Genomic DNA, 27,808 nt, shown 5'->3' on the forward strand with positions numbered 1-27,808 from the left:
ATCCACACAAATATAATTATCCACACCCACATCTACACAGACACACTTTCAAACTGACCTTTCATTGATACAACACGTCCGCGCATATAAAATGATAGCTAAGAAACACAATTTAAGAGTAGACATTCTGTTCTTTTTCATTTTATTTATTATCCCTTATGTCCAAAAAGTCTCCCACTCTTTCAATCAACACCCCATACAAACCATGGCACACGAAAGCAAAGTAAATCCATCTGGTGATCATAAAACAGTTTTAAGGTGTATAAAAGAACGACTAATAACAAGTATTTTAATAAGTTAGCAAAAACAAAACATCCATCCATCTTTCTGTCAATCAACCAATCTATCAGTAATCTCGAGGAGCAAATCTCAGAAAGGCATATAATACGAACAATGTCAATAACAAGAAACAAAGACATTAATTTAAGGTAACAAACATGGCAACTTAAAATACAAAGCAGACACTGATGTGTCAAAATAATCTACTTACGTACGTAACTATCAACTGACAATGTACAAATCATGTCAATCTTTTAATGGGACTTGCATAGCTTGAAGATGCATTCATCCTAAAGGGAACAGTTTTACATGAGATTAGAACATTCTTGAAATTAGACACAACTCAACAGTTTGGCTGCATGCCTCCTGTGCCGAGTCAGTGGATATTTTTAATAAATTAATTTTATAATTGTCATCGGTGTCAATATGCCAAATCAATTGGGTAAAATAATGTCCAGTCTGCACAGGATATCATTTTATAGCAAGACCATGATCGTTAGTATGCAGAGTGGTATACTAAAGAAACCGGTTTGAAGACAAAATACAGGTTGTCGTTCCCCTTATTCCAGCATTCTTTTTGCATTTTCGTAGCGATCAACGGAAACATCCGAATACAATCAATGCAGCGAATGTGACATATATACACTTGTTTTCCCCCCACTCAAACAAAGCAGTTTCTCCAAGCTTCGTTGCGACTTTTGTATTAGCAGGCTATCAAAAATACAACAGCATCAATAATGAGAAAAAAAGATAAAAATACAAGCAACTGTAACCCGAAGAACAATAATTTCACACCCACAAGACTGAAACTTAGCTTCATTTTACCACTACGCTAATACAATATGCCAAAATATAATGTGCAAAATTGGCTCACAGTGTGGTCATAAAAACTTGAATCTTATGTACATCCCCTAATATGTAACACAGGCACACACAGACACAAACAGACACACACACACTGACATACACAGACACACACGCACACACTGACATACACACACACAGACACACACAAAGACACAGACACAGACACACACACACAGACACACACAGACACAGACACAGACACACACACACAGACACACACAGACACACACACACTGTGTACTGACTCACACTCACACAATCATAGAGTAAGATAGAAAATGTGATATAGGCGAGCATAACAGTCAGCATTTAATTTCCTCGCTCTTGGCAGTAGAAAAAATAAAAGTTTCCCAAAACGGAATGACGGACTAAACAATCCCCTTCGATAAGCGGGACATCTGTTGATAGGAATGTTGCAGAACATTGATTGTGGAGGAAAAAGCATAGGTACAAAAGATGATTATTAAAATCACAGCCATATTATGTTCTCTCTCCCCCCCCCTCTCTCTCTGTCTCTCACTCATTGTGTGTCTGTGCGTCCCAAGGACAGATTGTAAGAAAAGGCGTAGCCTTAAATCTTAATCCTTGTAAAATAAAGTTCAATTCAAATGAATTCTCTCTCTCACACAACCTCAGTCTCTAGATCCATCAGTTTGTTCTCTCTCTCTCACTCTCTCTCTCTCTCGATTGTAAGAAAAGGCGTAGCCTTAAATTTTAATCCTTGTAAAATAAAGTTCAATTCAATTGAATTCTCTCTCTCTCACAACCTCAGTCTCCAGATCCATCAGTTTGTTTTCTCTCTCTCTCTCTCTCTCTCTCTCTCTCTCTCTCTCTCTCTCTCTCTCTCTCTCTCTCTCTCTCTCTCTCTCTCTCTCTCTCTCTCTCTCTCTCTCTCTCTCTCTCTCTCTCTCTCTCTCTCTCTCTCTCTTTCAATTCTTTGCAAAATGTGATCACACGATGCCAGTAGGCGTCATTAATTTTCCGATGTTATCTCCCTTGGCGTTGAGAATCTGAAGTTTGTCGGGAAGTTTGAAGTCTTCCTCCTTCCAGGTGTCGAGAAGATCCGCTTTCAGTCCTTTGGTGCGCTTACCACCATAGTGTTCCCCCGGTTCCTTCCAGTTGAAGGCCAGGCATTTACCTTGTGGAAAGTGGGTGTACACCGTGTACACTTTATTCTGCAAAACAATGTAGAGACAGTTTTGTAGCGGCAAGAGCGTTTGTTTTTACAGAGATCGTGTGCTGGAAAGTGGGTGTACACCGTGTACACTTTATTCTGCAAACAATAGAGACAGTTTTGTAGCGGCAAGAGCGTTTGTTTTTACATAGATCGTGTGCTGGAAAGTGGGTGTACACCATGTACACTTTATTCTGCAAAACAATGTAGAGACAGTTTTGTAGCGGCAAAAGCGTTTGTTTTTACGTGTGTAAGAGGAACAGTTCAACAGAGCTTGAAAATAAAATGAATACCAAATAAAATGTTTGTGAATTAGAATTTAATGTCAATATTTGAATAAGGTTGGGGCTGTATATTTCGTAAGGTCCTATACAGACAAAGACACAGGCACTGACACATACACACGTACACAGATGCAGACACACACACAACAACCCCACACTATACCCTTCCCACGGCCACACTCGACACCCCAACACACACATAGGTCTATATCTATACTACCACCAATAACACTTATCATATGTCCCTCATTTGATAAGCTTTGTTTTTGCCAAATCTTCCACAAGGATTCAGCGCGGCCCGCTTTGTACTGAAAGTAGTATCACATAAAGACACACACACACACACACCCACCCACCCACACACACACACACACACACACACACACATAACACACAATACACTCACTTGATAAGCATGGTGTGTGTGCCACATGGTCCACATTGTTTTAGCGCGGCCCGCTTGGTATAACGAGTTGTATCACATAAAGACACACACGCACACACACTACACTCACTTGATAAGCATGATGTATGTGCCACGTGGTCCAAATTGTTTCAGTGCGGGCCGTTTGGTACAACGAGTTGTATCACACAAACACACACACACACACACACACACACACACACACACACACACACACACACAGACACACACACACACACAGACACACATACACACACACACACACTCACTTGATAAGCATGGTGTATGTGCCACATGGTCCACATGGTTTCAGCGCGGCCCGTGTTGTATAACGAGTTGTACCACCCTGTGGGCATGAGTCCTGGTACAGCCGGCTTGAAGCCTTTCTTCTGACTGCTTTCGTTGTACCATCTGCAACACAAAGACCAGTATTACGATCACCATTGGTGTTTGTGTGTTTGTGTGTGTTTGCAGTGTGTGTGTGTGTGTGTGTGTGTGTGTGTGTGAGAGAGCGTTTGCGGGTGTGTGTGTGTGGGGTGTGTGTGTGTGTGCGTGCGTGCGTGTGTATGTGTGTGTGTGAGCGTTTGTGGGAGTGTGTGTGTGTGGGGTGTGTGTGTGCGTGCGTGTGTATGTGTGTGTGTGAGCGTTTGTGGGAGTGGGAGTGTGTGTGTGTGGGGTGTGTGTGCGTGCGTGCGTGTGTGTGTGTGTGTGGGAGTGTGTGTGTGTGTGGGGTGTGTGTGCGTGCATGCGTGTGTTTGTGTGTGTATGTGTGTGCGTGCGTGTGTGTCTGTGCCGTGCGTGTACCCCCCCCCCCGAAACCAAATTTGACACCCACCTGATAAAATCTCTCCACTGGCCCGTATGTGGTGAAAATCCCCATGACCCTAGCACAGGGTACAAAAACACCACCTCTCCCTCCGGCCCTTGCAGGCGTGAATGTTTGGAACCCACTGCATGCCGGATGGACTCGGCCTGCAAGGCGTACCCGTTGATTCCAGGGTAGCTGTCATACTTTTCGTGCACCCTCCTTAAATACCTGCAAGCAGAAGCACATTAAACTAAAAGTGACCTGATAGCTACTTGTAGTATTGATAGACTTGTGCTGCAAGAGACTAAGACCGGTCGCTGAATATATGTCGGAAAAAGAGACAGAATTCTGAAAACAGATGAGGTGCCAAAGTGGAAAACACTGAGCCTGGTTAAGTTTTCTTTTACAACTTGGGAGTCGCGTAAAACTAAAAGAGAGATACAGGCAGTCAGACAGGCAGGCAGTCAGACAGGCAGACAGGCAGACAGGGAGACAGGCAGTCAGACAGGCAGGCAGTCAGACAGGCAGACAGGCAAGCAGGCAGACAGGCAGTCAGACAGGCAGGCAGTCAGACAGGCAGACAGGCAAGCAGGCAGACAGGCAGTCAGACAGGCAGGCAGTCAGACAGGCAGACAGGCAGGCAGTCAGACAGGCAGACAGGCAGGCAGTCAGACAGGCAGGCAGTCAGACAGGCAGACAGGCAAGCAGGCAGACAGGCAGTCAGGCAGGCAGACAGTCAGACAGGCAGACAGGCAGGCAGGCAGGCAGGCAGACAGACAGACAGATAGATAGACACACACAACACCCACACGCACGAACACACACACGCACCCACCCACACACCTACACCAAAACCAACCAACCAACCAACCAACCAACCAGTCAACCAACCAGTCAAACCAACCACATTTATCCACCAACCTGGCAAAGTAGGGGGAGAGGGTGATATCGTCCTCAACGAAGACAGCGATCTCGGAGGTGTTGTCCTCGGGCACGCGCCACGACCTTAACCACTGACCCAACACCCCCCCGTGCTTGGGCTTGACCACCACCTGGACTCGGCCATGCTTGAAGACAAAACTATTGGCCGCTTCCAGCGTCTCGTTGTGAACGATACCGCTTTTGCTGCGGTCAATGTGTATCTCCACCTCCACTCTCTTCCCGTCGTACTCGGCGTCGTTGAGCGAAGCCAGGCACCTCGACAGCGACTGCCCACGGTTGTAGGTCAGCACCAGAATCCGCAGCAGCGCATTGAATATCCCGGAACCGGAACTAGCTTTCACGCCATGGCCGCTCTTGTTTTGAGAGTCAACGGCCCCTTTTTGTTCTGAACCGCGTTCGCTGTCTCCCTGTTCTTTCTGTCCGAATCCAGAATTTGCTTTCACGTTATTGTTTTCAGAGCTTCGCACGAGGCTGAGTCCTGCTTTGCTGTCACCTCCACCCAGTTGTCTCTGTGCGTCTGCTCGGCTTGGCGTATATAGCTTTCCTTCACTGTCACTGGGAAGAAGCTTGTGGTCATTGCCGTGACCTCTGAAGAAGACGACGACGGCGAGGGCGGCTACCAACAAGACAGCGAGCAAGAGGAGCGGTGACCGCCGCGACCAACGCACCACATTCATTGCGCAGCTTCCGGTGTAGAACAAACGGTTTAAGTAGTCAGGGAAAGGTTCTGAGTGTTCCTGGTACAAAACAAACAAACAACACATTGCAGAAAATCAAGGATTAAAGATATTTATCCTACATACGTGAGAGAGACCACTCATTACATAACAATATCGTTCAAACCACACGTGTGTGTATCATGTAAATGAGGTCATGTTTAAGCAAGTCTGACAGGGACCTGTTTTTCCACTGCTCATGATGCCCAAGTCACCGAGACAAACGTCATTACGGAGAAAAAAATTGCGGTCGCTAATTACCCTCGATGAATTTTTAGAACTAACACGTCACACCACCCTTACCAGAGTGACGTTTCTTTGCTTTGACGTAAGAGATTACACGAGGCTTTGGAAGAGATCGAGGTTCCAAAAGAAGCGTCTTCAATGTCGCCGCCTCGACTGCGGGACGTTCTGAGTAAAATACACGTAAATACAGTATGTAGGATAAACAGAATACTACATGCTACTGTTCGGGTGTATTTTGTAAGTTTTTGTTACATAAGGTTTTTATGGGGTATAGAGTCTTACTGTAAAATAATACATGACTCGATATATTATCGCTTGTGAGCACTTTTCAAATGTGTTGAGCTGTGACAGATTCATAACGCACAGGTGCAATTCAGTCGCACAAAAGAGTGCGTTGGGCGTGCCTGCCCTACTGTGAGATATATCAGAAAAGCTTTCGAAAGATTTCTTTATAATTATAGGCTATAGCAAACTGAGTCAGAAGTCAGAATGTTATATTGCTTAGGCTGTCGGGGTGGATTTTGGGAGGGGTATTCAAACACTCGATCTAATATCGAAACCGAATCCGAACGTTCACGTTCACAGCAAGTAGCAGGAAACGAGGCTATCAGTGTTCGTTCATTGCCCATTGTCTTTTACATTACACACGAGAGAGAGAGAGAGAGAGAGAGAGAGAGAGAGAGAGAGAGACAGAGAGACAGACAGACAGAGACAGAGAGACAGAGAGAGAGACACAGAGAGAGACAGAGAGACAGACAGAGAGACAGAGAGAGAGAGATACAGAGAGAGAGAGAGAGAGACAGAGAGACAGAGACAGAGAGACAGAGAGAGAGAGACAGAGAGAGAGAGAGAGAGAAAGAGAGACACAGAGAGAGACAGAGAGAGAGAGAGACACAGAGAGAGACAGAGAGAGCGAGGGAGAGAGAGAGCCAGAGGGAGAGAGAGAATGAGAGACAGAGACTCAGACTCAGACTCAGAACTTTATTACAAAAGGATAAAGGTTTTAGGCAAAGCCTATTCTTCCAACCTGTCCTTTATACAACACATAAAGACAGACGAACATAAGACAGAGAGAGAGAGACAGAGAGAGAGAGAGAGAGAGAGACAGAGAGAAAGAGAGAGAGAGCGAGAGAGACAGAGAGTGAGAGAGAGAGAAAGACAGAGAGACAGAGGGAGAGAGACAGAGAGAGAGAGAGAGACAGAGAGAGAGACAGAGAGAGAGGGAGAGAGAGAGAGACAGAGAGAGAGAGAGAAAGAGAGAGAGAGAGTTAGAGAGAAAGAGAGAGAGAGACAGAGAGAAAGAAAGAGAGAGAGAGAGAGAGGCCTATTGTTGTGTTATTGTGCTTAGGGGGGAAGAACGTCGCAAGATAAAGTCATAATCTCTCGCCAATAAATATGTTCTCAGTTGTGGGTTCCAGACTCGATATATGACGTTCTGTTATCTATGATTCGACTGGAAGGAGCTGTGAAGTCAAAAATGTGCCATCTTTTCAACGAATATTTTCATTTTGAGAATATTATTACAATACATTTAAAACAAAAATCAGATGATGCTAAGGAATAGGCGAATGTTTATTTTATGTCTTGTCCCAAAAATAAAGAATCGAAGTGGCTATGTAATGGGTTTTTTTTCATTTTAAGCACATTGTTTAATCAATCTCCACTATAAACATATATTTTCGGATACAGTAAAAAATAAGGAATACAATCATTTCAGAGATTTAAATTTTGATTTTCGAAATGTTGCAGGTACCAAGCTTAAAAGTAATCCCATAGTCCGGACTGGGTCCATGGTTCTGTGAATAAAATTCAAGAAAATTCAAGAAAAAACGTAGCCGTGACAGTGCCGCCTCAACTTGCAAACGGACAAATATCACGTCATCCAATTGCGCTATAAACGACACAAGCAAATGCTGTCAAAAATGAGAAAACCAGTTTTCTATTAAAACCAGTCCAATATAGTTTTTGAGATATGCTTTGCACACACACACACACACACACACACACACACACACACACACACATGTATACATACACACACACACACACACACACACACACACACATGTATACATACACACACACACACCTGTACACACACACACACACACACACACACACACACACACACACGCACACACACACACACACACACATACACGCACACACATGTATACACACACACACACACACACGCACATACACACATACATACACACACACACGCACACACATACACACACACACACACATACACACATACACATACACACACACAAACACACACACACACATACACACACAAACACACATACACACACACACACAAACACACATACACACACACACACATACCAAGAGAGACATACCTTATCCTCCGCCCTGGACTGAATGCCAAAAGAACCAATGTGAAAGACTGTCGAGACAGATCGATCTATGATGGTTTGCATGATGGCGTTCATAAAAAGGAAATTATTTTTACATTATGCAAGGACACACGTGCTTTCTGTACGCGTGAATGGGAGCAGGCCGGTCAATAATTTTATTAGCTTGTATATTAGGTGTCGACAGCTGCTGTATATTACAGCACTCGCTGAATCACTGTCATCTATTTCGCTTACTCTTCATTCACTGTTGGTTGTTATGACGGCTTACTAGTGCCAAAACCTGGGGTTACCCATTATCACGTGATAATTACTAATTAACGCTGTCAGTTACTGTTTTCACTCGTTAGTTACTCATTTTCACGGGATAATTAGTTATTTTCACGGGAAAATGACTAATTTTTAGTTTTGGCACTAGCAATCCGTCAGGAAGTGAGCCAAAACTAAAAGTTAGTAATTTTCCCGGGAAAATTAGTAATTAACACGTGAAAATGGTAATTATCAAGGGAAAATGACTAATTTTCCCTTGATAATTACAATTTTGAGGTTTTGGCACTAGTAAGCCCTATGACGGCTTACTTGTGCCAAAACCTGGGGTCACCCATTATCACGTGATAATTACTAATTAACGCTGTCAGTTACTGTTTTCACCTGTTAGTTACTCATTTTCACGGGAAAATGACTAATTTTTAGTTTTGGCACTAGCAATCCGTCAGGAAGTGAGCCAAAACTAAAAATTAGTAATTAACAGGTGAAAGTTAGTAATTATTCCGGGAAAATTAGTAATAAACACGTGAAAATGTTAAAGATATAGTCTCCGCCAGTAAAAGGCCTTCAGATCGCCCTAAAAGCTTTACCATAAGATTCTGCGTGACGAATAATGTTACCACACAGAAGGACAAACTTAACTTTGCAGAATTAAAAGTTTGGGAAGTTGAATCAATTGTCGTAATATCAAAGGAAAATGCACTCTTGTGATGTGTTCCGTGGGTGATGTCCCTTGATTCGAGACAACATGGCGACTATCAGGGAACGTTTTGACGAATTGGAGACTGACCAGGTAAGTGTCGGATTTGTAGACCACAGGAAATGTTGTTTATAATCAAATAGGGCTTTCAATACAACAGTCAGTATTAGTGTAAAGGTTGATCCCAGCAGGACTGCAAAGAAATCTGTAAGGCGAGTCATTTCGAACCATTTGGTTGGTATGATGAGATGGATAGGATACCAGTAACTGAGTAAGTTCGTCAAACGGTAGATTCGTCACCGGTCCCCGGTAACTTCGCCACAGTAACTTCGCCACAGTAGTCCGAGCGCGGCTGTTATGTAATGGTAATACAACCTTGCACCTCCCCCCCCCCTTTTCTCTCTCTCTCTCTCCCCTCTCTCTCTCTCTCTCTCCCCCTCCCCCTCTCTCTATCCTTTCACAGAGCATATGTGATGTTGTGCGTATTTATTTTGTATCTCTTTTTTCTTTGAGTAGGTGAAGTACACAATATAAAATGGCATTTTCATTCTCTCTCTCTCTCTCTCTCTCTCTCTCTCTTAAAAATGTGAATCTTGAATCTCTCCCACAAATCAAACATCTGAAAGCATTTTATAAGCTCTAAGCATAAACACCCGCCCACCCTGCCGGTAACTTCGTCACCCGTGACGAATCTACCGTGTGACGAACTTACTGGTAGCCGATGAGATCACTTGTTTTCAGCTACTAGAGGCAGTAGAACGAGGACGTCAGCCGGCTTTGCATATGGTTTATCCCACACAAACTTAATACTGACTTTTCCCCTCCCCTCCAAAGTGCTGCTGATCGAACTTTGGATCATTGTAACGCTTGAAATTCGTGGAGAAACATCCAATCTGAAGTTAATTTTGGCTGACGTCTTTCCGATACGGCGATAGCTCAATCAGTGAATGTGTGTAGATCATGGATTGGAAAATCAAGGACTTGCCTTCTGAAATAATTATAAGACTCTGCATTTGCACTGTTACTCTTTTGATAATATATATATAGATGCATTTTTTTTTTAGCTACAATTCATACCACTGGAATAAACACAACAGTAAACTAAAAGTAAAAATGTGCTTTGCTTGCAAGAGTGAGTAGAACAGAAAATACTAATTATCACACCCATTTTAAAAGCAAAAATTCTACTCGCACTAGTAAAGCTTATGAGAGCTGAATTTTATTTGTTCAATGGGCAGTCGATAGAGAATGAATCTCTTCAAAGTCAAGTGAGCTTTTCTTGATGATAATAGGTTTGATACAGATACTGTAAATTGAGTAAGGATGAAGTATGAGAACTGTAAACTCTTCTCGTTCCGTCTAGGCTATGGAAGTTTCGCTTCCAGCAGAACATGCTGTCCTTACTAGTGCTAGAGGGCGGCAGGAGAGGAAGAGGTGCGGACAGAAAGTGATCTGCTGAGGAACCAATTTGAAGGTAAATCAGGATTAGTTTTAGTCCTTTTCCTAGTACTTTCCATGCACGGGTTCACACACGCATGTATACACAGAATCATGAATGACAATAGCACTTGCACAAATAGTTATATAAGAAATAATAGGGTGAACTTTGATGACAATAACAGAAGATATTATTTTCTTGGGTGAAGAGTATAATGGGGATTTCACAGTTATAATTATGGCAAGGATAGAAGTGTGCTGTGCATCTGTCTGTCAAAAGGGCCCACCAACATTTTGTTTCCTCTGAAGAGCAATATACCACAGTTGTGTGATATATAATTTTACGAGCAAGAATGCCTTTTGTAAAAAAATTCCTGATAACATGGTGAGACACACAGAAATGCAATAGACAACACCCTTGTGACATCATTGTTTATTTTGCTGTCATTAAAATGATCCATTCATTGTTATTATACATTCATCAGAATACTTTCCTATAATTTACATGGAATGTATCCTGTGAGGAAATACACAAGTACAGGTTGTAACGAAACTCTCTCCTCTGAATTGTTTGAGGTTTCAAGGGAAAATGTGCTAGATGTGAGAACATTAGATGAGGTAAAATTTACAAACAATAAAAACAAGAAGGGCAAAGCCCATACGACTCACATGCTTGACCTTGACCTTTACATGACCTTCAGCTAAACCTAGCAATGACATCATACACTAAGAACTGCTTTACACATTTTTCCTACCAAAATACATGTGACCTTGACCCAAGGTCAAGGTCATCCAAGGTCATGCAACACAAAGCTGTTAATTCAAGACATAGGAAGTACAATGGTGCTTATTGGCTCTTTCTACCATGAGATATGGTCACTTTTAGTGGTTCACTACCTTATTTTGGTCACATTTCATAAGGGTCAAAGTGACCTTGACCTTGATCATATGTGACCAAATGTGTCTCATGATGAAAGTATAACATGTGCCCCACATAATTTTTAAGTTTGAAACAGTTATCTTCCATAGTTCAGGGTCAAGGTCACTTCAAAATATGTATACAATCCAACTTTGAAGAGCTCTTGTGACCTTGACCTTGAAGCAAGGTAAACCAAACTGGTATCAAAAGATGGGGCTTACTTTGCCCTATATATCATATATAGGTGAGGTATTCAATCTCAAAAACTTCAGAGAAAATGTGAAAAATGGCTGTTTTTTGGACAACATTTATAGCCCCTGCGACCTTGACCTTGAAGCAAGGTCAAGATGCTATGTATGTTTTTTGGGGCCTTGTCATCATACACCATCTTGCCAAATTTGGTACTGATAGACTGAATAGTGTCCAAGAAATATCCAACGTTAAAGTTTTCCGGACGGACGGACGGACGGACGGACGACTCGGGTGAGTACATAGACTCACTTTTGCTTCGCATGTGAGTCAAAAAAGCAAGTGTGAAAAATCACACGTTGTCAATATATAAAAAAATGAATGTGCTTTACAAAACTGTACTTTCTTTTCTTTTGAAATAGTCACTTTAAAATTTAAAAAACACACCATTGTTCATAAGAAATACTTTGCAAGTTTTGCTCATCGTTCAGGTTAGTGGTGTGTTATGACTCGTTTATGCCTGGTTCAAGCAGGCATAGTTGTAAAAATGGGTATTGACTGATTTAAAAGTGAAATAACAATCTTTCCACTTCCAGAAACTTATCCAGGAACCAGGCCAGGAGAAACTCCAAGCCCTAGCCTCTAAATGGTGAAGCTGAATGCTGGCCTTATGACAGTAAGTACCTAATCCTTGTGTGAGATTTGCTCTAAATCCTCTGCAAGTGCAAGCAGACAGTTGCCACAATAAAAATATTTTTTTAAAAAAACTCTGAAATAATTCTGTCTGAGAATAGGGTTAAAATAACAGTTTATAAACATAAATCAGAGAAAGTAACCTTACAAATAAGGGGGCATAAAAAAGAGGGTTTCTGTACAGTACATGGGTACACTGCAATAGACAACACCCTTGTGACATCATGTCACCAAGATGCTAAAGGACCTCGAGCTCACAACACTCCAAGAACGACGGCGCCAACATAGACTCACAACACTGTTCAAAATATCCACAGGGCAGATACCAGCACTCCCCCCCGAAAACTTCATCACCCCTGCAAAACAGACCCGCAGGAGGGTGAAGCCAACTCAGTTTAGCGACTACAGTTCCAACAATGTGATCGAGAGGCAGGCCATCAACAACTCTAAAGGCCTAATCATACCACACTGCCGAACTGAACTGTTCAGACACTCATTTTTTGTAAAGACAGCTCAGGAGTGGAACCATCTAAGCGAGGAGGTGATAGGCTGCACATCAGCAAAAGCCTTTTCTACTGCCGTAGGAAACCTCCCTCCTCCCTCCTCCTCTTTTTAGGCCGCTGCGCCCACCAGTCCCGTCGCATATATATAGCCAACTTGGCTCCAGCGACGTACTATACCAGAACCAGAACCACTGGGCACGAGCTATGAACAGGAAAGGTGTACCAGAATTCAAATGTCTTGGAGAAATGTGTACAAATGAGGCAAAACTCGCCTCTGACAAAATGGATATGATGCAAAACAACATGTTTAAATAATCAAGTATTAGAAGATTATTTCAAGGAGAGGGTGACATATAGTATATATGTGTCTCAAGAGACAATCATGTGCAATTCATTCCAAGAAGCTAAAGATATGTTACAGGTGCCTCTACACAAATATTCACAATGTCCCAGGACAGTCTTGTTTTACTAACCAGTGTCATCACTCATGTACATTTCTTCTTCTGTGTTCGATATAATCTATATTAAATTGCTTTCTGTTTTATATACCTGCCTCAACTCTGTTCTATCATACTGGAAAGCCTGTACCGTCACAGGTGTATATCCCCCCCTCCCCACACACACACACCAAGACATGCTCTATTACATAAATTACAATTTCTTCTTTCTCATTATTTTCTCCAATTTTCTTAAATTTGGTGCATATCTTTTTTAACAATTTTAATGTTTAAATCTGAATCAAGTTTTGTCACTGAAAGATGATTTTCTGTTTACACTCCAGGATTTCGATGCACTGGTGGTTGGTGCTGGATGAGAGTTTCCTTTCACTTGCTTGGGCCCAGAGAAGCGACGCCCTCGTCCTGGAAGAAGCAGAAGAGGGAGACATCAATAAAACACAACACTATGCTGCTTACAGACAATTTATTTTGTGCAAATATGGTTATTTGGGAGAACGAGTCCAAATAGCCAGATACAGTTAATGTGTGTAGGCCATAAGGAAAAAATGTACCGATCCAGCTGGCCAGTACACAGGCTAATATGCTGGTCGCCTGTGTTAAGTACAGAGTTGTGTCAAAAGTCATGCATGTTGAAAAGGTGAATTTAGAGCCTAGGTTTAGATCACCCCAAAGGAAAATCACATAAACCAGTCTGGGTGGCCGGGTGGTAACGCACTTGCGCTCGAAAGCGAGAGGTTGCAAGTTCGACCCTGGGTCAGGGCGTTAGCAATTTTCTCCCCCCTTTCCTAACCTAGGCAGGGATGTCGTTAGGCGTCAGGCATAGACAGACCTGGGAACCCATACGATTTCGCCGTATTTTGTACGCATGATTGTCGAGAATACGATCAGTGGACAAAAAATACGACGAGAAAAATTCCTAGACAACTTTTCTTCACACGCCCATCCCGAAGCCGATCCAGTATTTTGTCACATGATAACAGTTTTTGAGTCACTTGAGAAAAAGTGACTCTATGTAATCGGTCAGTGTTAGTCTGTCCGTCCGGCCGGCCGTCCGGCCGTCCGTCCGTAGACACCACCTTAACGTTGGACTTTTCTCGGAAACTATCAAAGCGATCGGGCTCATATTTTGTTTAGTCGTGACCTCCAATGACCTCTACACTTTAACGATGGTTTTGTTGACCTTTGACCTTTTTCAAGGTCACAGGTCAGCGTCAAAGGAAAAATTAGACATTTTATATGGACTTTTCTCGGAAACTATCAAAGCGATCGGGCTCATATTTTGTTTAGTCGTGACCTCCAATGACCTCTACACTTTAACGATGGTTTCGTTGACCTTTGACCTTTTTCAAGGTCACAGGTCAGCGTCAAAGGAAAAATTAGACATTTTATATCTTTGACAAAGTTCATCGGATGTGATTGAAACTTTGTAGGATTATTCTTTACATCAAAGTATTTACATCTGTAGCCTTTTACGAACGTTATCAGAAAAACAAGGGAGATAACTAGCCTTTTCTGTTCGGCAACACACAACTTAACGTTGGGCTTTTCTCGGAAACTATAAAAGTGACCGGGCTCAAATTTTATGTGAACGTGACTCATTGTGTTGTGAATAGCAATTTCTTCCTGCCCATCTGATGCCTCATATAATATTCAGAACTGCGAAAGTGACTCGATCGAGCGTTTGCTCTTCTTGTTGTCAGTAAACATTGAAGAAAACTTTTGTTTTAAATGTATTGGTCAACTTAATTTACGGTGTGACGGACACGCGTGAGGCATGTTTTAATCATGGATGTTCAAACGCTGTGTGGAGTACGCTCATTTTTCTGAAAATACACCAAGTTTGTTTGAGAATACTCGAAGTGCAAAACAGGGGTTCCCAGGTCTGCATAGACCGATTGAAAGGCTCAAATGTCCGATTCACATAGCAGCATGGCGGTCTGATGTCCTATCGTTTTGAACTGAGCGCTGTCATTCTCCGATAAGAACACCATTCCTTCGGACAGCGTGATATTCGATATTTTCCATTCAAGATACACATTGTCCAAAATTGACCGAGCACTCTCGCCTACAGGTGCACTGAAGTCGTGTAGTGCTGATCTTGCGTTTTTTGGAATTCCAAACCGTTTGCGATATGAGCCGTTTGGGTACAACCGTCTGCAGCACACTAAAGTTTAGGAGTACGGGAGACAACTCCAACTGACTATAAGTCTTGCGTCTGCTTTTGGTTTCAGTTTAAGAAATTTTGACGAAGCGCATTGAATTATGCCACCGAATTAAAACTAATAGGCCTGCCAAAGATCAACAAAAGCTGAAGACCTTTGGCTTTTCAACCGCATCCTGTGCAACATTTCAGTCAAAAACAGGTGAAAACGCGACGAGCGTCACAAGAATGACAGTGCCAATGACAGTGTCGCATTGGAAACTGACACAGCCACGGAAAGAGACGTTTTGTATTTTGGGACTGCTGCCGGAAGGAGACCGTAATATATGGTTTCATCACTGTCAACTGGTTACAGAAAAAATCGTCTGCTCCAGTGAGCGGCGAAACCAAACGGTTGATTATCACGTGACACTTTTGTCATATTTAGAGTTGTTTGCACAGTAAATACAGCCGCGAAAAATAGCTCGCTTGAAACTGTCTTACATATCAATTCCTTTGTAATTTATAAATTACAAACAAAAAACATGAAAAATCATTATCGACGATCTCGAATCTGCTTATTGTTCACAGAACCCACTGTATATTTACCACTGGGTTACATTTTCATTCCTATTTGCTGATGTGTAAAACTTTTTTTTTGTACTGTGCACACTATTTACTCGAGTCAGTAGTTGCGGGTAAAATCTGATCCCTGTTTTGAATTTTGTGGAATCATTTTGCGACATATCGATAAAGTCACGAGACAAAGAACATCAACAAAGACCATATGGGCAATCATGTACATTTTTGCGGGGTGTAACGGAGATCGACTTTGTCTTTATAAGAATAGGAATCACATCATCTTAAACTCTACACATGGTGACAACTGCAACGCGTGTGTCACACAGCATGACAAATAAAAAAGAGCCCCTGCAGTGAATATTCCATGCTTAGTCCTATTTATCAGTTTTGGTGGCGCTGATTCGGCAAATGAAATGTTTTAATTATGTTGTGCTGGCTTGCAGCCCAAGAGAGATATTAAACAAAAGCAAATGTATTTCTTCAGGCCTAACCATCATAATGCCATATATGCATGGTGATCTGTAAACTTTTGTTCTCTGTGCACAATGCATGTGTAAACATTTTGTTGTTCGCAGAACGCAGAACCAATTTCACATTTTAACCCTGAGGCTGGTTGTCGCGACATATGTCGCGCTACTTTAGGTATACTGTCACCTGGTTGTCACGACACATGTCGCGCTACTGGCTGAGTCTGTTTGGTCGGTTCCGATTACCTCCCATGTAGGCGAAAACCTATAATATTATGACCGTTTTTTGTTATTTTTCTCTCTGTTAATTCACCAGTGGCTATGTAACATGTGTTACAGAATTGCACCAGTGTAAGAGTTAACATTTTATTTTTCACTCACATGTTTGCTGAAGTGTACAAATTTTGTTCCATTTAGTGCTGTTTTTTTTCCGTCTCAAGACATATATGGTGATGTGTTCTCTGGGCACATTTTTTTGCACATTTATGTCCCTCACTTATGTCAATGTAGCCGCTAATTTGTTTAAGTCCAGTCAATCGTACAAACGTTTCATTGTGGGTGACTCGAGCTGTCGGGGTACTGCGACGAGATATCTTTCCCAATTATATGATTGGTGTTATATATTCTTTTACACATTTTAACTAGCATTCATCATCTTGGTTGAACTTGAAGCGTGACAAAATGATTTTGTCACATTGATTGAATTTTCAGACTGTCCACATTGACTGAAATCTAAGAAAAGGGCACAATTTAACGCTGTTTTATTCTTTCCCAATTATATGATTTGTTATTGTTCACAGAACCCACTGTATATTTACCACTGGGTTACTTTTTCATTCCTATTTGCTAATGTGTCAAACTTTTTTTGTACTGTGCACACTATTTGCTCATTTAATACTGTGTTTATGTGTTTGTTTCACTCCCATGTGTCATATTTTCTGAGATTTCGGTCAATGTAGCCACTTTTTTTGTTTGGCCGCATTTAGCCTTTCCTTCGTAACTGTCTGTCTTCACCAAGCTGTAGATTCTTGCATTACTAATGGCGAGCAGCTATGCAAGAAAACAAAGAAAGTGTATTCAAGCGCCGAGCCGGGTAAAAAGAAAATATCACTACATTGACCGAAATTTCAGAAAGCGTCACATGTTTGCTGCTGTGTAAATGGTTTGCAGTTCATTGCACATTGAACGCTCCTTTTCTTAGGTTTGATGTTTTATCACATTTTGTTGTTCTGTGTGTGCTAGCGCTTTTTTGGGGTAACTTTGTCGCAATTACTTCTAAATTTAATATGTTACTGTTGTCACTGCACAAGTCATGGCCAATCCACCACTGTGCCCTTTTTTTATCTCTTCCAATAAATGTATGGCATTTTGTTCTGTAGGCGCTTGCCATTGCACATTGAACACGTTTTTGTTGTTGCTTATTCATAATTAACTCTGTAATTAATGAAGAAGAAAAAATCCCGTGCGGAGCACGGGTATTACTAGTAAATTATAATACATTACATAAAGCTCTAAATATGTAAAAATATCGGTTTCCTTGCCAGACAAGGAAACTCAAGGCATCCTGTCAGGGAGAGAATGAGCTGAACTCATTTTGACCTGAGTTCAGGATGATGGTAGAGAGCATAGCAAATTTGAACAAACAGTCCCTGCTTTTGAATTTTTGAAGAAGCACAGGAAAAATGTTTTTTCTTTGTATTTATCTAGACTTTCTACATTTAGAGTTTTTATTCAATCTATCCCGCAACTCACATTTTTTTAACAGTTTCCACAATTTGACTGAACTGATGTTTATTTTAACTTTAATTTGAACTATCATTTATTCGAGTCTAAAAAGTCTGAAAGAGTTACAATGTGTCCTTTTTGCTGATCAAAAACTGTTATTATATGTACCTGAAATTTCAGTAGTTGGGGATGTTTCTCAGGAAGTATTTGCTCATCTTGTAGAGCCTTCAAAGCAGGTCTCCATGACTGCATACCCTAGGTCCCTGGTCATACGACAGCAGCCAAGAGTGCTCATTGACAACATGGTGCAGCTGTGGAAGTAATACAACAATGGCTCTGGGTTATTGAGATCTCTCAAACAGTGAAATTTAGAATCCAGACACTAGTTTCATGTTTTTCCCCCTTGAACTGTTCAGAGAGAATGTGTGGCTGTGGTCTTGAGATTTACATCAAATAAAATTGAACAATGCTCTTGTCAATTGAGTATATTTGTGTGCATTTGTTGTTTCATTTATTAATAATAATAATTGTCTTGTCCTCTAACTGTAACCATTTGTTTCTCCGCAAAAACGCAATAATAAAGAAAGAGACAAGTTATTTTCAAACCAATGGCAGCTTATGCAATCCCGGCCGATTTGCTTATACAAATAAATATTATATACACATGATCTTGATAGAAAACTAAACAAATTAAAAATATGACCACTCACCTGCACTCATTCTACGGCATGTATTTCTTTGAAACTAATTACATAGTCTAAATAACAAATGAAAACACAGGCACACACACACACACACACACACACACTCTGACACACACACACAATAAAACATCATTCACTCTTCCATTTCATTTGGTTCAGAGACAGCAATGTGCAAATTATAGATTTATTGACTTACACCGACTCCTCTACAGATGAAATTAAGAAACATCTGACTCCTGCATCACTGGTTGTCGTCCGCCAGTTGCCTTGATAGATGTAGAAGATTGCTGTTCTTGTGTCTTCGCATAGTAACTGGTAAATGAAAAAAAAGGTATGTGTGAGTATATGCATCTGTGCACATACACATTACATAACATACCATACGCTATGTAAAGATGTAATTTTCTTCACATGATTTACACAAAGAAACCATGAAGAGCGTATGACTACATTTTAGGCCTCCTGCTATTTTATTTAATAATAGTTGGGAGGTACAGAACTCCTTCAGTCAAAGCATGGAGCGCCTCCTGCCAACTTCTCAAAAGATTGTAACACCTTCCTGGCTGAATAATTTGACAAATGTATACAAGTATTGAAGTAGGGAGTAATATATTCCTTTTTATATGCAGCTTACCTCACTGGAAGAATATTGAAAAATAAGTACAGGAATGTGATCTATGAGTATGAAATCTGAGAAAATCAGTTCATGAACAGGAGGGAGTCTTTAAATGGGAGTAAATTAACGAGGTTATGAAAACAAATTCTGAGTAAACAATGTCTGAAAATGGAAGGTCAAAGGAGTCTGAAAGTGGGGGGTCTTATAAAAGTGGGATCCACTGTATAAACACAAATGAATGATAAATATACAAAGGAACAATCACACCAACACACACCCATCCCCCTAAAAATAAAGCTTATTGTTGCGTACATTCTCCTGTTACTTCTCGAAGTTCTCCTCTTGTTATTTTTTGTTCTAATTTTCTAAAAGAGAACATGATGAATGTATTGAAAATCTGTCTGCATCCTCATGACTCATTGACTGTTCCCGTTTCACTTATGCCTCTTGGCTGCACACCGTCACAGAATCAGCTGTTCCGAGCACAAATCCTGCTCGGCAATGTTTACAAATGATGTCCACGTCATAGTTTATAAATAGCAACAGAAACAATGGTGGCGCTAGACAGTCTCATACACCCGTGTACACAAAGCACAGCCATGTGTAAGTGATGTTAGACTCGCCTGGCGATAGGTTCTTGGCGTTACCCACCCCCCCCCCCCCCCCCTCCTAACAGTATAGCGCGGACCCTAGCGTGTCACTAGCAAAGCGGGCCTTACTCTCTGTATAGTGCGTTCACTGAGAATGCATCACTTTGTGTTCCGAAAACATAACAACTAGAATCAGCCGCCACAGCCAAAAAAAATACGTATGCATGCGCTCGCTTGATCAAGCATTCATTACATCGATACAGTACTTTGGTGCTTCGACAAGCAAGATGGAGGATGATGAGTTTGATTTGAAACTTTCGTTTGAGTTGTTTCTTGACAACAAATCGTACGTGGAATCTGAACGATTTACTGAGGAAGATCTTCGCAATGAACTGTGTATCGCGGTGAAGAAAATGACAGTTCTGAGTTCGTCAAGTGACGGAATTTACGAAAGTGCACATGGATACAAACAGTGGCTGGTCCATTTTCGTGAAATGGCAGGACCAGCAAGCATTACTGATTAAAAATGTAATGAGGCTTCGGCCAGGAAAAAGTATAGATCTACACAACAAGAACTTGGATTGTCGTACTTACAAATCTAGCAGGATTTCTGCGAGCGCTTCATCGGCGGATTCTGCCCCAACGGTTACACTTACACATTTACAGTCTCCTGTATCCGTCGTTCCCATTGATATCCTATGAATATGGTTCGCTTGTTGCGTTCTGCTGTAGTGTGTCGTCTGCGTCGCTTCCGTTCAGGTTCTGTCATTGGTTTCCTTTTCATTCTGGACTCAATTTCGTTGAGAAATGAACTAGCTCTTTGCGATACGTCCGGTTCGTCCGCCATTTTTTGCCAGTTGTCATGACAGCAGGCGAAAACCAGTCTTGACGGCCAATTTTAATCTTCAAATGGTGGAGAGCTCGGTCGCGACCAAAATTTAATGCCAATTTACTCATTTTGATTTAATTATTTAGCATACTTCTGGTGCTTTATTGAGCAAACCGAGCCAGGTGCGTCTTAATTAAGGTACACTAGATTCCTCAAACTCTTCAAATCGGCCCGATTCGGCAAAAAACTCTCCAAGATGGCGGCGTGGAGACTCTATCTTTAATCATCAAGGGAAAATTACTAATTTTCCTTTGATAATTACAATTATGAGGTTTTGGCACTAGTAAGCCGTCATAGGTTGTCCCAGGCACAAGTCTTTTTTGTTATATTTAGTCAAGTTTTGACTAAATATTTTAACATCGAGGGGGAATCGAAACGAGGGTCGTGGTGTATGTGCGTGTGTCTGTGTGTGTGTCTGTGTGTCTGTGTGTGTGTGCGTGTGGGTGTGTGTGTAGAGCGATTCAGACTAAACTACTGGACCGATCTTTATGAAATTTGACATGAGAGTTCCTGGGTATGAAATCCCCGAACGTTTTTTTCATTTTTTTGATAAATGTCTTTGATGACGTCATATCCGGCTTTTCGTGAAAGTTGAGGCGGCACTGTCACCTCTGAAAATTAAATATATAAAAATTATTATCAATTTTTTTTTTCGAAATCAATTTAAAAACACTTTCATCTTATTCCTTGTTTCATCCTGATTCCAAAAATATATAGATATGATATGTTTGGATTAAAAACACGCTCAGAAAGTTAAAACGAAGAGAGGTACAGAAAAGCGTGCTATGCAGCATAGCGTAACCACTACCCCGCTCTTCTTGTCAATTTCACTGCCAATGCCGTGAGCGGTGGACCACGAGTATACGGTCTTGCTGCGTTGCATTGCGTTCAGTTTCATTCTGTGAGTTCGACAGCTACTTGACTAAATATTGTATTTTCGCCTTACGCGACTTGTTTAGTTTAGCGTCGTATTTGAATTTGCACAAAGCGGAACTTCAAGTAGATATGTGACCCTCCACCACGGAATGAGTCGCATGTCACCTTTGCATGATTTTTATATTCTTACATTTTCTTAAAGAGTTTTTTTATGCTCTATCCATTGGTGAAAACCACTTTAGAAAAGAGCGAACACTTTTCGAGTTATAATTAAGCCTGTGACTAAGGTGACCCTCACCGGCACTGCTACCTGACAACCCCCGGACTACATAATTTTATTGGGCCTAGCGCAGAACCTCGCGAGGTGACATCCGACTGATTCCGTGGTGGAGGATCACATTATGGTCACCACTGACAACCAACACTACGAACTCTCTGTGTCTCTTTGTGTGTGTGTGTACAGTATGTGTGTGCAGTGTGTGTGCGTGCACGCACGTGCGTGTGTCAGTGTGTGTGTGTGTGTGTGTGTGTGTATATGCCTATCTGCGACTGTCTCTCAGTATCGATATGAAAGGTCGTCCTGTACTGACCTAACGCTACACTCATTTAGTTTTAGAGTTCTTTTTTCCCCTCTCTCCCTCACTCCCGATTATAAGGGTTTGGAGATCATACTTCAAAACCTTGGACTGAAAGTAATGAGAGAGGGATGAGTTGTCGGTTTTTAACGTTCTTACAACCTATTTGTCTGAGCGGGTGAGAGAGAGAGAGAGAGAGAGAGAGAGAGAGAGAGAGAGAGAGAGAGAGAGAGAGAGAGAGAGAGAGAGAGAGAGAGAGAGAGAGAGAGAGAGAGAGAGAGAGAGAGAGAGAGAGAGAGAACGAACGAACGAACGAACGAACGAACGAACTTTATTACTCAAGGATGGAGATTTTAGGCTCACGCCTAGTCTTACAATCTGTCCCTGAGAGAGAGAGAGAGAGAGAGAGAGAGAGAGAGAGAGAGAGAGAGAGAGAGAGAGAGAGAGAGAGAGAGAGAGAGAGAGAGAGAGAGAGAGAGAGAGAGAATGTTAATGCAACAAACAGTGACAATGTGTATGTACAGAGAGTGAGTGAGAGAGAGTGAGAGAGAGAGAGAGCGAGAGAGAGATAGAGAGAGCGAGAGAGAGAGAGAGAGCGAGAGAGCGAGAGAGAGAGAGAGAGGCACTGACACGAACAGACAGACAGACAATCAGACAGAGCACACTAATCCACACACCACTAGACCACACCAGAGATCGCAATGCCAACATTAACACGATCCTAGCGACACACACAATAACGGCACACTTCTCTGCACAACAACAGCGTTGTCTGCAAAACTATGTGCAGCGAACGCTTTCGTACGCTAACTCCGACTACTAGCCTACATCTTCAACCTGAGCTGATACATATAACTCTTACCAGCAACGTATTCTGCACATACCATGAAACGACTAAACTCCTGGAAGAAGCTACGTCACCAAAATCGCACAAAAACCACCAGTCTCACCAAAACACACCATCGTTCGTCCTACTTCGTTCGTGTGTGTACTTGCTCTCTGTCGGCGTCCATTTTGGAATCGCTTCCAGTTTCACTGACTGCCAGTGTGCGCATCACGCAGTCAGCCGCTCTGCGCTCGCTCGCTGAGTTTCGTCGGGATTGCTATATTTAGAACAGGGCGGCTTGGCATCAGATTGATTTTTTACACTGTCAGTCAGACTGTTTACACTTTTTCTTCAGCATTTTGGCATTATTCAGTTATTCTGCAGAAAAACAGAAATGCTGGAGAAAAACTGTCTTTTCTGCAGCATTTCTGCATAATGTCATCTTTCGCCGAAGCAACGGGTTTTTCTGGAGCAAAACATTTTACTGCAGTAAAATTGAAATCAAGAATGCTGCAGTAAAACGGTGCTGTTGTTTTACTGCAGAAAACCTGTTTACACTTTTTCTGCAGCATTTTGTACTGGCTCATTATAATGTTGGAGCACGCGAGCCCCCCTCTGTCGAGAGATGGACTCATCCAGAATTACCAATAGTTGTGCGTGACACGAATGTGTTTTGTCTGTCTATTGGTACACTGCGGAACAAACTATTATACTATCCCAGGGGGCGACGAATACAAACGCTACTTTACAAGGTCGTTCGTTTTTCTCCAGAAAAACTGTCACTGACAGACTGAAGAAAAAGTTAATCGCAATAATGCTGCAGAAAACCAAGTAAACATTATGCTTCAGAAAAACTGTTTTACTGCAGTAAAAAACGTTGCTTCGGCGAAAGATGACATTATGCAGAAATGCTGCAGAAAAGACAGTTTTTCTCCAGCATTTCGGTTTTTCTCCAGAACAACTGAATAATGTCATAATCCGCCAAGAGCCAGTACAAAATGCTGCAGAAAAAATGTAAACAAGTTTTCTGCAGCATCGTTTTACTGCAGCATTCTTGATTTCAATTTTACTGCAGTAAAATGTTTTGCTGCAGAAAAAAACGCTGCTTCGGCGAAAGATGACATTATGCAGAAATGCTGCAGAAAAGAACGGTTTTTCTCCAGCATTTGTCTTTTCTGCAGAATAAAGTCCTAATCCGCTAAGGATAGTTGCCCCCCCCCCTCCCAGATATGCGTGTCTGGGTTTGCAATGCTCAAAAACACAGGATAAAAAAAAGCCCTGCCACTTCGTTCTTCCCCAAATTATATTTCCCAACCCTTTTTTCTCTGTCTATCTGCCAGTGTCTATGTCTTTCAGTCTGTGTGTCTGTCTATCTGTTTGTTTCCTCTGTCTCTGCCCCCCACCCCCCACTCTCTCTCTCTCTCTCTCTCTCTCTCTCTCTCTCTCTCTCTCTCTCTCTCTCTCTCTCTCTCTCTCTCTCTCCTCTCTGTACCTTTGTCAACTTGGAAAGCGTGAAAGCACTGGACGTATCTCAATGCAAGTTCTTTTGACTGAATGGTTAATCACGCTTCAGCGTTCTTGTTTTTCTTTTTCTCAGTAAACCGCAGGCTTAGTTGCCGGTTGCGGAAATTTTAGTTTTGCACAGAACCCTGGCGAACAGCCTATACATAAATAACCGCATACATGGTGCGAACTTTGAAAGCACCCCGCCCTCCTATTCACGCACTATTTAATTTCGCTCAAACAAAAGGAAGGGGTAGGCGGCGTTTTCTATAGTCCGACCGAGCCGGGCGGGGCCAGCCGGAGGACTTTTTTATTATCTAAAAACCCAATGCAACTTTTATATAAATCTTAAACTTGGAAGAAAGTTGTTTAAGACGATTCGTACTATCTTGTGTCAAACGAGGCTAATATAAGTGCCATTCTTGATCGTTTTTGCTGTACCCTGGTACATTTTAGAGTAATACGACCCAAAACGGATACATTTCAACCCCAAAGGAGCCTCAGTGACGCGCATGACTGACCTCCCTATGACCTAATAGCTCCAGGTGTGCCGGTGTCAAGTTCTGTTACACAGCATTCCTCGGTCAGGTTCTGTCCTATGAACGAGACAGTTTGAAGATCGAAGCACGAGCGTATACATGAATATGTCGCATTGACCGTGGAGCAGTTTTCGAGTATATAACAGGATATTCGAAGATTATTTTCCCGTGGTTGCTACACAATATTTACATATGTTTTAGACCAATGAGCGCTGGTATGCATATTCGGTGCGGATGCATGAGTTTGACGCCGAGTGGAAGTTAGCGGCTCGCAAACGAAGATTCGTCCAAATGATGGTTAAAAACAACCTGCAAGGGACGGAAGCTGAAAATTAAAGGTACATACTGTTCAAACAAACCGGAGTGAGGCAAGGCTGCCTGCTCTCACCTTTCCTGTTCCTGTTAGCGATCGACTGGGTCATGAAGACGTCGACTGACCAGAAACGAAATGGCATCCAGTGGACACTTTGGACACAGCTGGACGACCTTGATTTTGCTGATGATCTGGCTCTTCTCTCTCACACCCAACAACAGATGCAGGAAAAGACCGGCATTGTTGCGGACAACTCAGCTAGCCTGGGCCTCCACATCAACAGAGGGAAGAGCAAGGTGTTCAAGACAAATGCACCTAACAACACACCCATCACAGTCGAAGGCATTGCGCTGGAAGAGGTGGACAGCTTCACCTATCTCGGCAGCATCTTGGACAAGCAGGGAGGAACGGACGCAGACGTCAAAACCCGCATCGGCAAGGCCAGAGCAGCATTCCATCAGCTGAAGAAAATCTGGGGATCCAGCGAAGTCAGTATCACTACAAAGATCAGGGTTTTCAATACCATCGTGAAGCCGATCCTACTATACGGAGCCGAGACCTGGAGAACCACCGTCACCACCATGAAGAAAATCCAGGTCTTCATCAATACCTGCCTCAGGAAGATCCTCAAGATTCGCTGGCCAGAAAAAATCAGCAACGAAGACCTGTGGCTGAGAACCAGACAGCAGCCCGTCGAGGAGGACATCCTACAGAGACGCTGGCGGTGGATAGGCCACACCCTTCGCAAACCTGCTTCAAACATCACAAGGCAAGCCCTCACGTGGAACCCTCAAGGCAAGAGAAAGAGAGGGCGACCCAGGAACACATGGCGCCGAGATTTGGACGCAGACGCAAAGCACATGGGAAAGACGTGGGGAATGCTGGAAAGACTCGCCCAAAACAGAGATGCATGGAGGGAGCTGATTGGCGGCCTATACCCCAGACGGGGTCACAGGCGTAGGTGAGGTGAGGTGAGGACTGTTCAAACAATCATTCAACTGTATTTATTTGACCTTACACAGACTGTAGGAAGAGGCGAACCGTCTTGAACAATATTTTTCCCCAGGAAGCGACTCCAAGAACACAGAAGACTCGCAGGTGAGTGACGTACCTTGTAGTCTTTCTGTGATAGTAGTAGTCCAGTGGACGATACCTTCTGCCTGTGACTGAACCTCGCAACCCAAACATCTTAGGCCTAAAAAAAAATTAGGTGTGGTTACGGTAACCCGACCTACCCTATTTTTAGGGGCCGACCCTATAACTTTTTATTACATTTGTCCCAAAAAACCACAAAAAAACAAAAAAACGAGTGCAGAAAACGCAATGAAAGCGAAAGCGCCCGAGTCGCACACTTATTTCCCTGTCAAGTAGGTTTAATTTGTACACATTAGAAAAAAAAGTTAAAAAAAAAAGTGATTGCCTACCTTCCTACCCTATTTTTTGGGGCTATGTTACCGTAACCACACCTATTTTTTGTTTGGCCTTAGCCTCGGCCTCTCTTTCGTTTTTGGCAACCATTCGTGGCATTGTACAATGCAGTAGCATGCAGTAACATCCAATACGCTCAGAAGAAGGTCTACTTGAGAACCTATACGAACACCATTAATATTACTGTGCACTTCTCCACATACAGCTGAGTGTATAACTATCTATCACGCAACACTGCTGTCGGGCCTTAGCGCAAACATCTACTTATGGAGAGAGAGAGAGAGAGAGAGAGAGAGAGAGAGAGAGAGAGAGAGAGAGAGAGAGAGAGAGAGAGAGAGAGAGAGAGAGAGAGAGACTCTCACACACACACCGGCACACACACACACACACACACACACACACACACACACAGAGGTTACCACCACCACCACCACTAACAACTTACACCACCACCCGAACAACAGCCAACAAAGCAACAACGTGATTTCAACCTACCCCTTATTTGTGACACGTTTTCAGCAGTACTCCACACCGACTGACAACACAGATATGTCACACACCGCGAAGCCCGGGTATATCACCAATCAGCCGAAATGCAAAACCGACTAAGGCTGCATGGTCATATCGGGTGTCTGACACGACAGAGCAAGTCACTGAAAACCCCCCACCCCAAGAGCTAGCGCCGGCTTGTATCTTAGACAACAAAGACGGGCGCTTTTGACTCCATTTTGTACTGTCTGTATTT

The 27,808-nt window shown here is 42.4% G+C and overlaps 1 protein-coding gene and 2 long non-coding RNA genes across 7 annotated transcripts; 1 reads left to right on the plus strand and 2 right to left on the minus strand.

Moving 5' to 3' along the window:
* Positions 1-125: 125 nt before the first annotated feature.
* On the minus strand, positions 126-27,808 carry LOC138971269 (uncharacterized). 5 transcript variants are annotated; one of them, XM_070343977.1, is made up of 5 exons: positions 27,559-27,808; positions 4,758-5,515; positions 3,864-4,064; positions 3,298-3,439; positions 126-2,321 (listed from the first exon to the last, which is right to left on the minus strand). In XM_070343977.1, exons 2-5 carry the CDS (start codon positions 5,453-5,455, stop codon positions 2,097-2,099), a joined length of 1,266 nt encoding a protein of 421 aa, XP_070200078.1. In that variant the 5' UTR covers positions 5,456-5,515; positions 27,559-27,808; the 3' UTR covers positions 126-2,096. The 5 variants fall into 5 exon arrangements, with proteins under 5 accessions (XP_070200078.1, XP_070200077.1, XP_070200079.1 ...); XM_070343976.1 differs by lacking the exon at positions 27,559-27,808 and adding an exon at positions 23,415-23,503; XM_070343978.1 differs by lacking the exon at positions 27,559-27,808 and adding an exon at positions 23,405-23,502.
* Positions 8,730-13,887, plus strand: LOC138971267 (uncharacterized). The gene is made up of 4 exons (XR_011457206.1): positions 8,730-9,184; positions 10,455-10,565; positions 12,233-12,312; positions 13,614-13,887. It is a non-coding gene; the product is annotated as an uncharacterized lncRNA (long non-coding RNA).
* On the minus strand, positions 18,218-21,069 carry LOC138971268 (uncharacterized). The gene is made up of 2 exons (XR_011457207.1): positions 20,709-21,069; positions 18,218-19,220 (listed from the first exon to the last, which is right to left on the minus strand). It is a non-coding gene; the product is annotated as an uncharacterized lncRNA (long non-coding RNA).

This window comes from Littorina saxatilis, linkage group LG7, assembly GCF_037325665.1.
Source record: "Littorina saxatilis isolate snail1 linkage group LG7, US_GU_Lsax_2.0, whole genome shotgun sequence".
Classification (NCBI taxonomy): Eukaryota; Metazoa; Mollusca; class Gastropoda; order Littorinimorpha; family Littorinidae; genus Littorina; species Littorina saxatilis.

What these genes read in the sequence shown, in the direction of transcription:
- LOC138971269 (XM_070343976.1), bottom strand. An exon ending in CTCTCCCCCTACTTTGCCAG is followed by an intron (nt 4,065 to 4,757) that starts GTTGGTGGATAA and finishes TTCTGCTTGCAG; the next exon opens with GTATTTAAGGAGGGTGCACG. An exon ending in CAGTGGAGAGATTTTATCAG is followed by an intron (nt 3,440 to 3,863) that starts GTGGGTGTCAAA and finishes TTTGTGTTGCAG; the next exon opens with ATGGTACAACGAAAGCAGTC.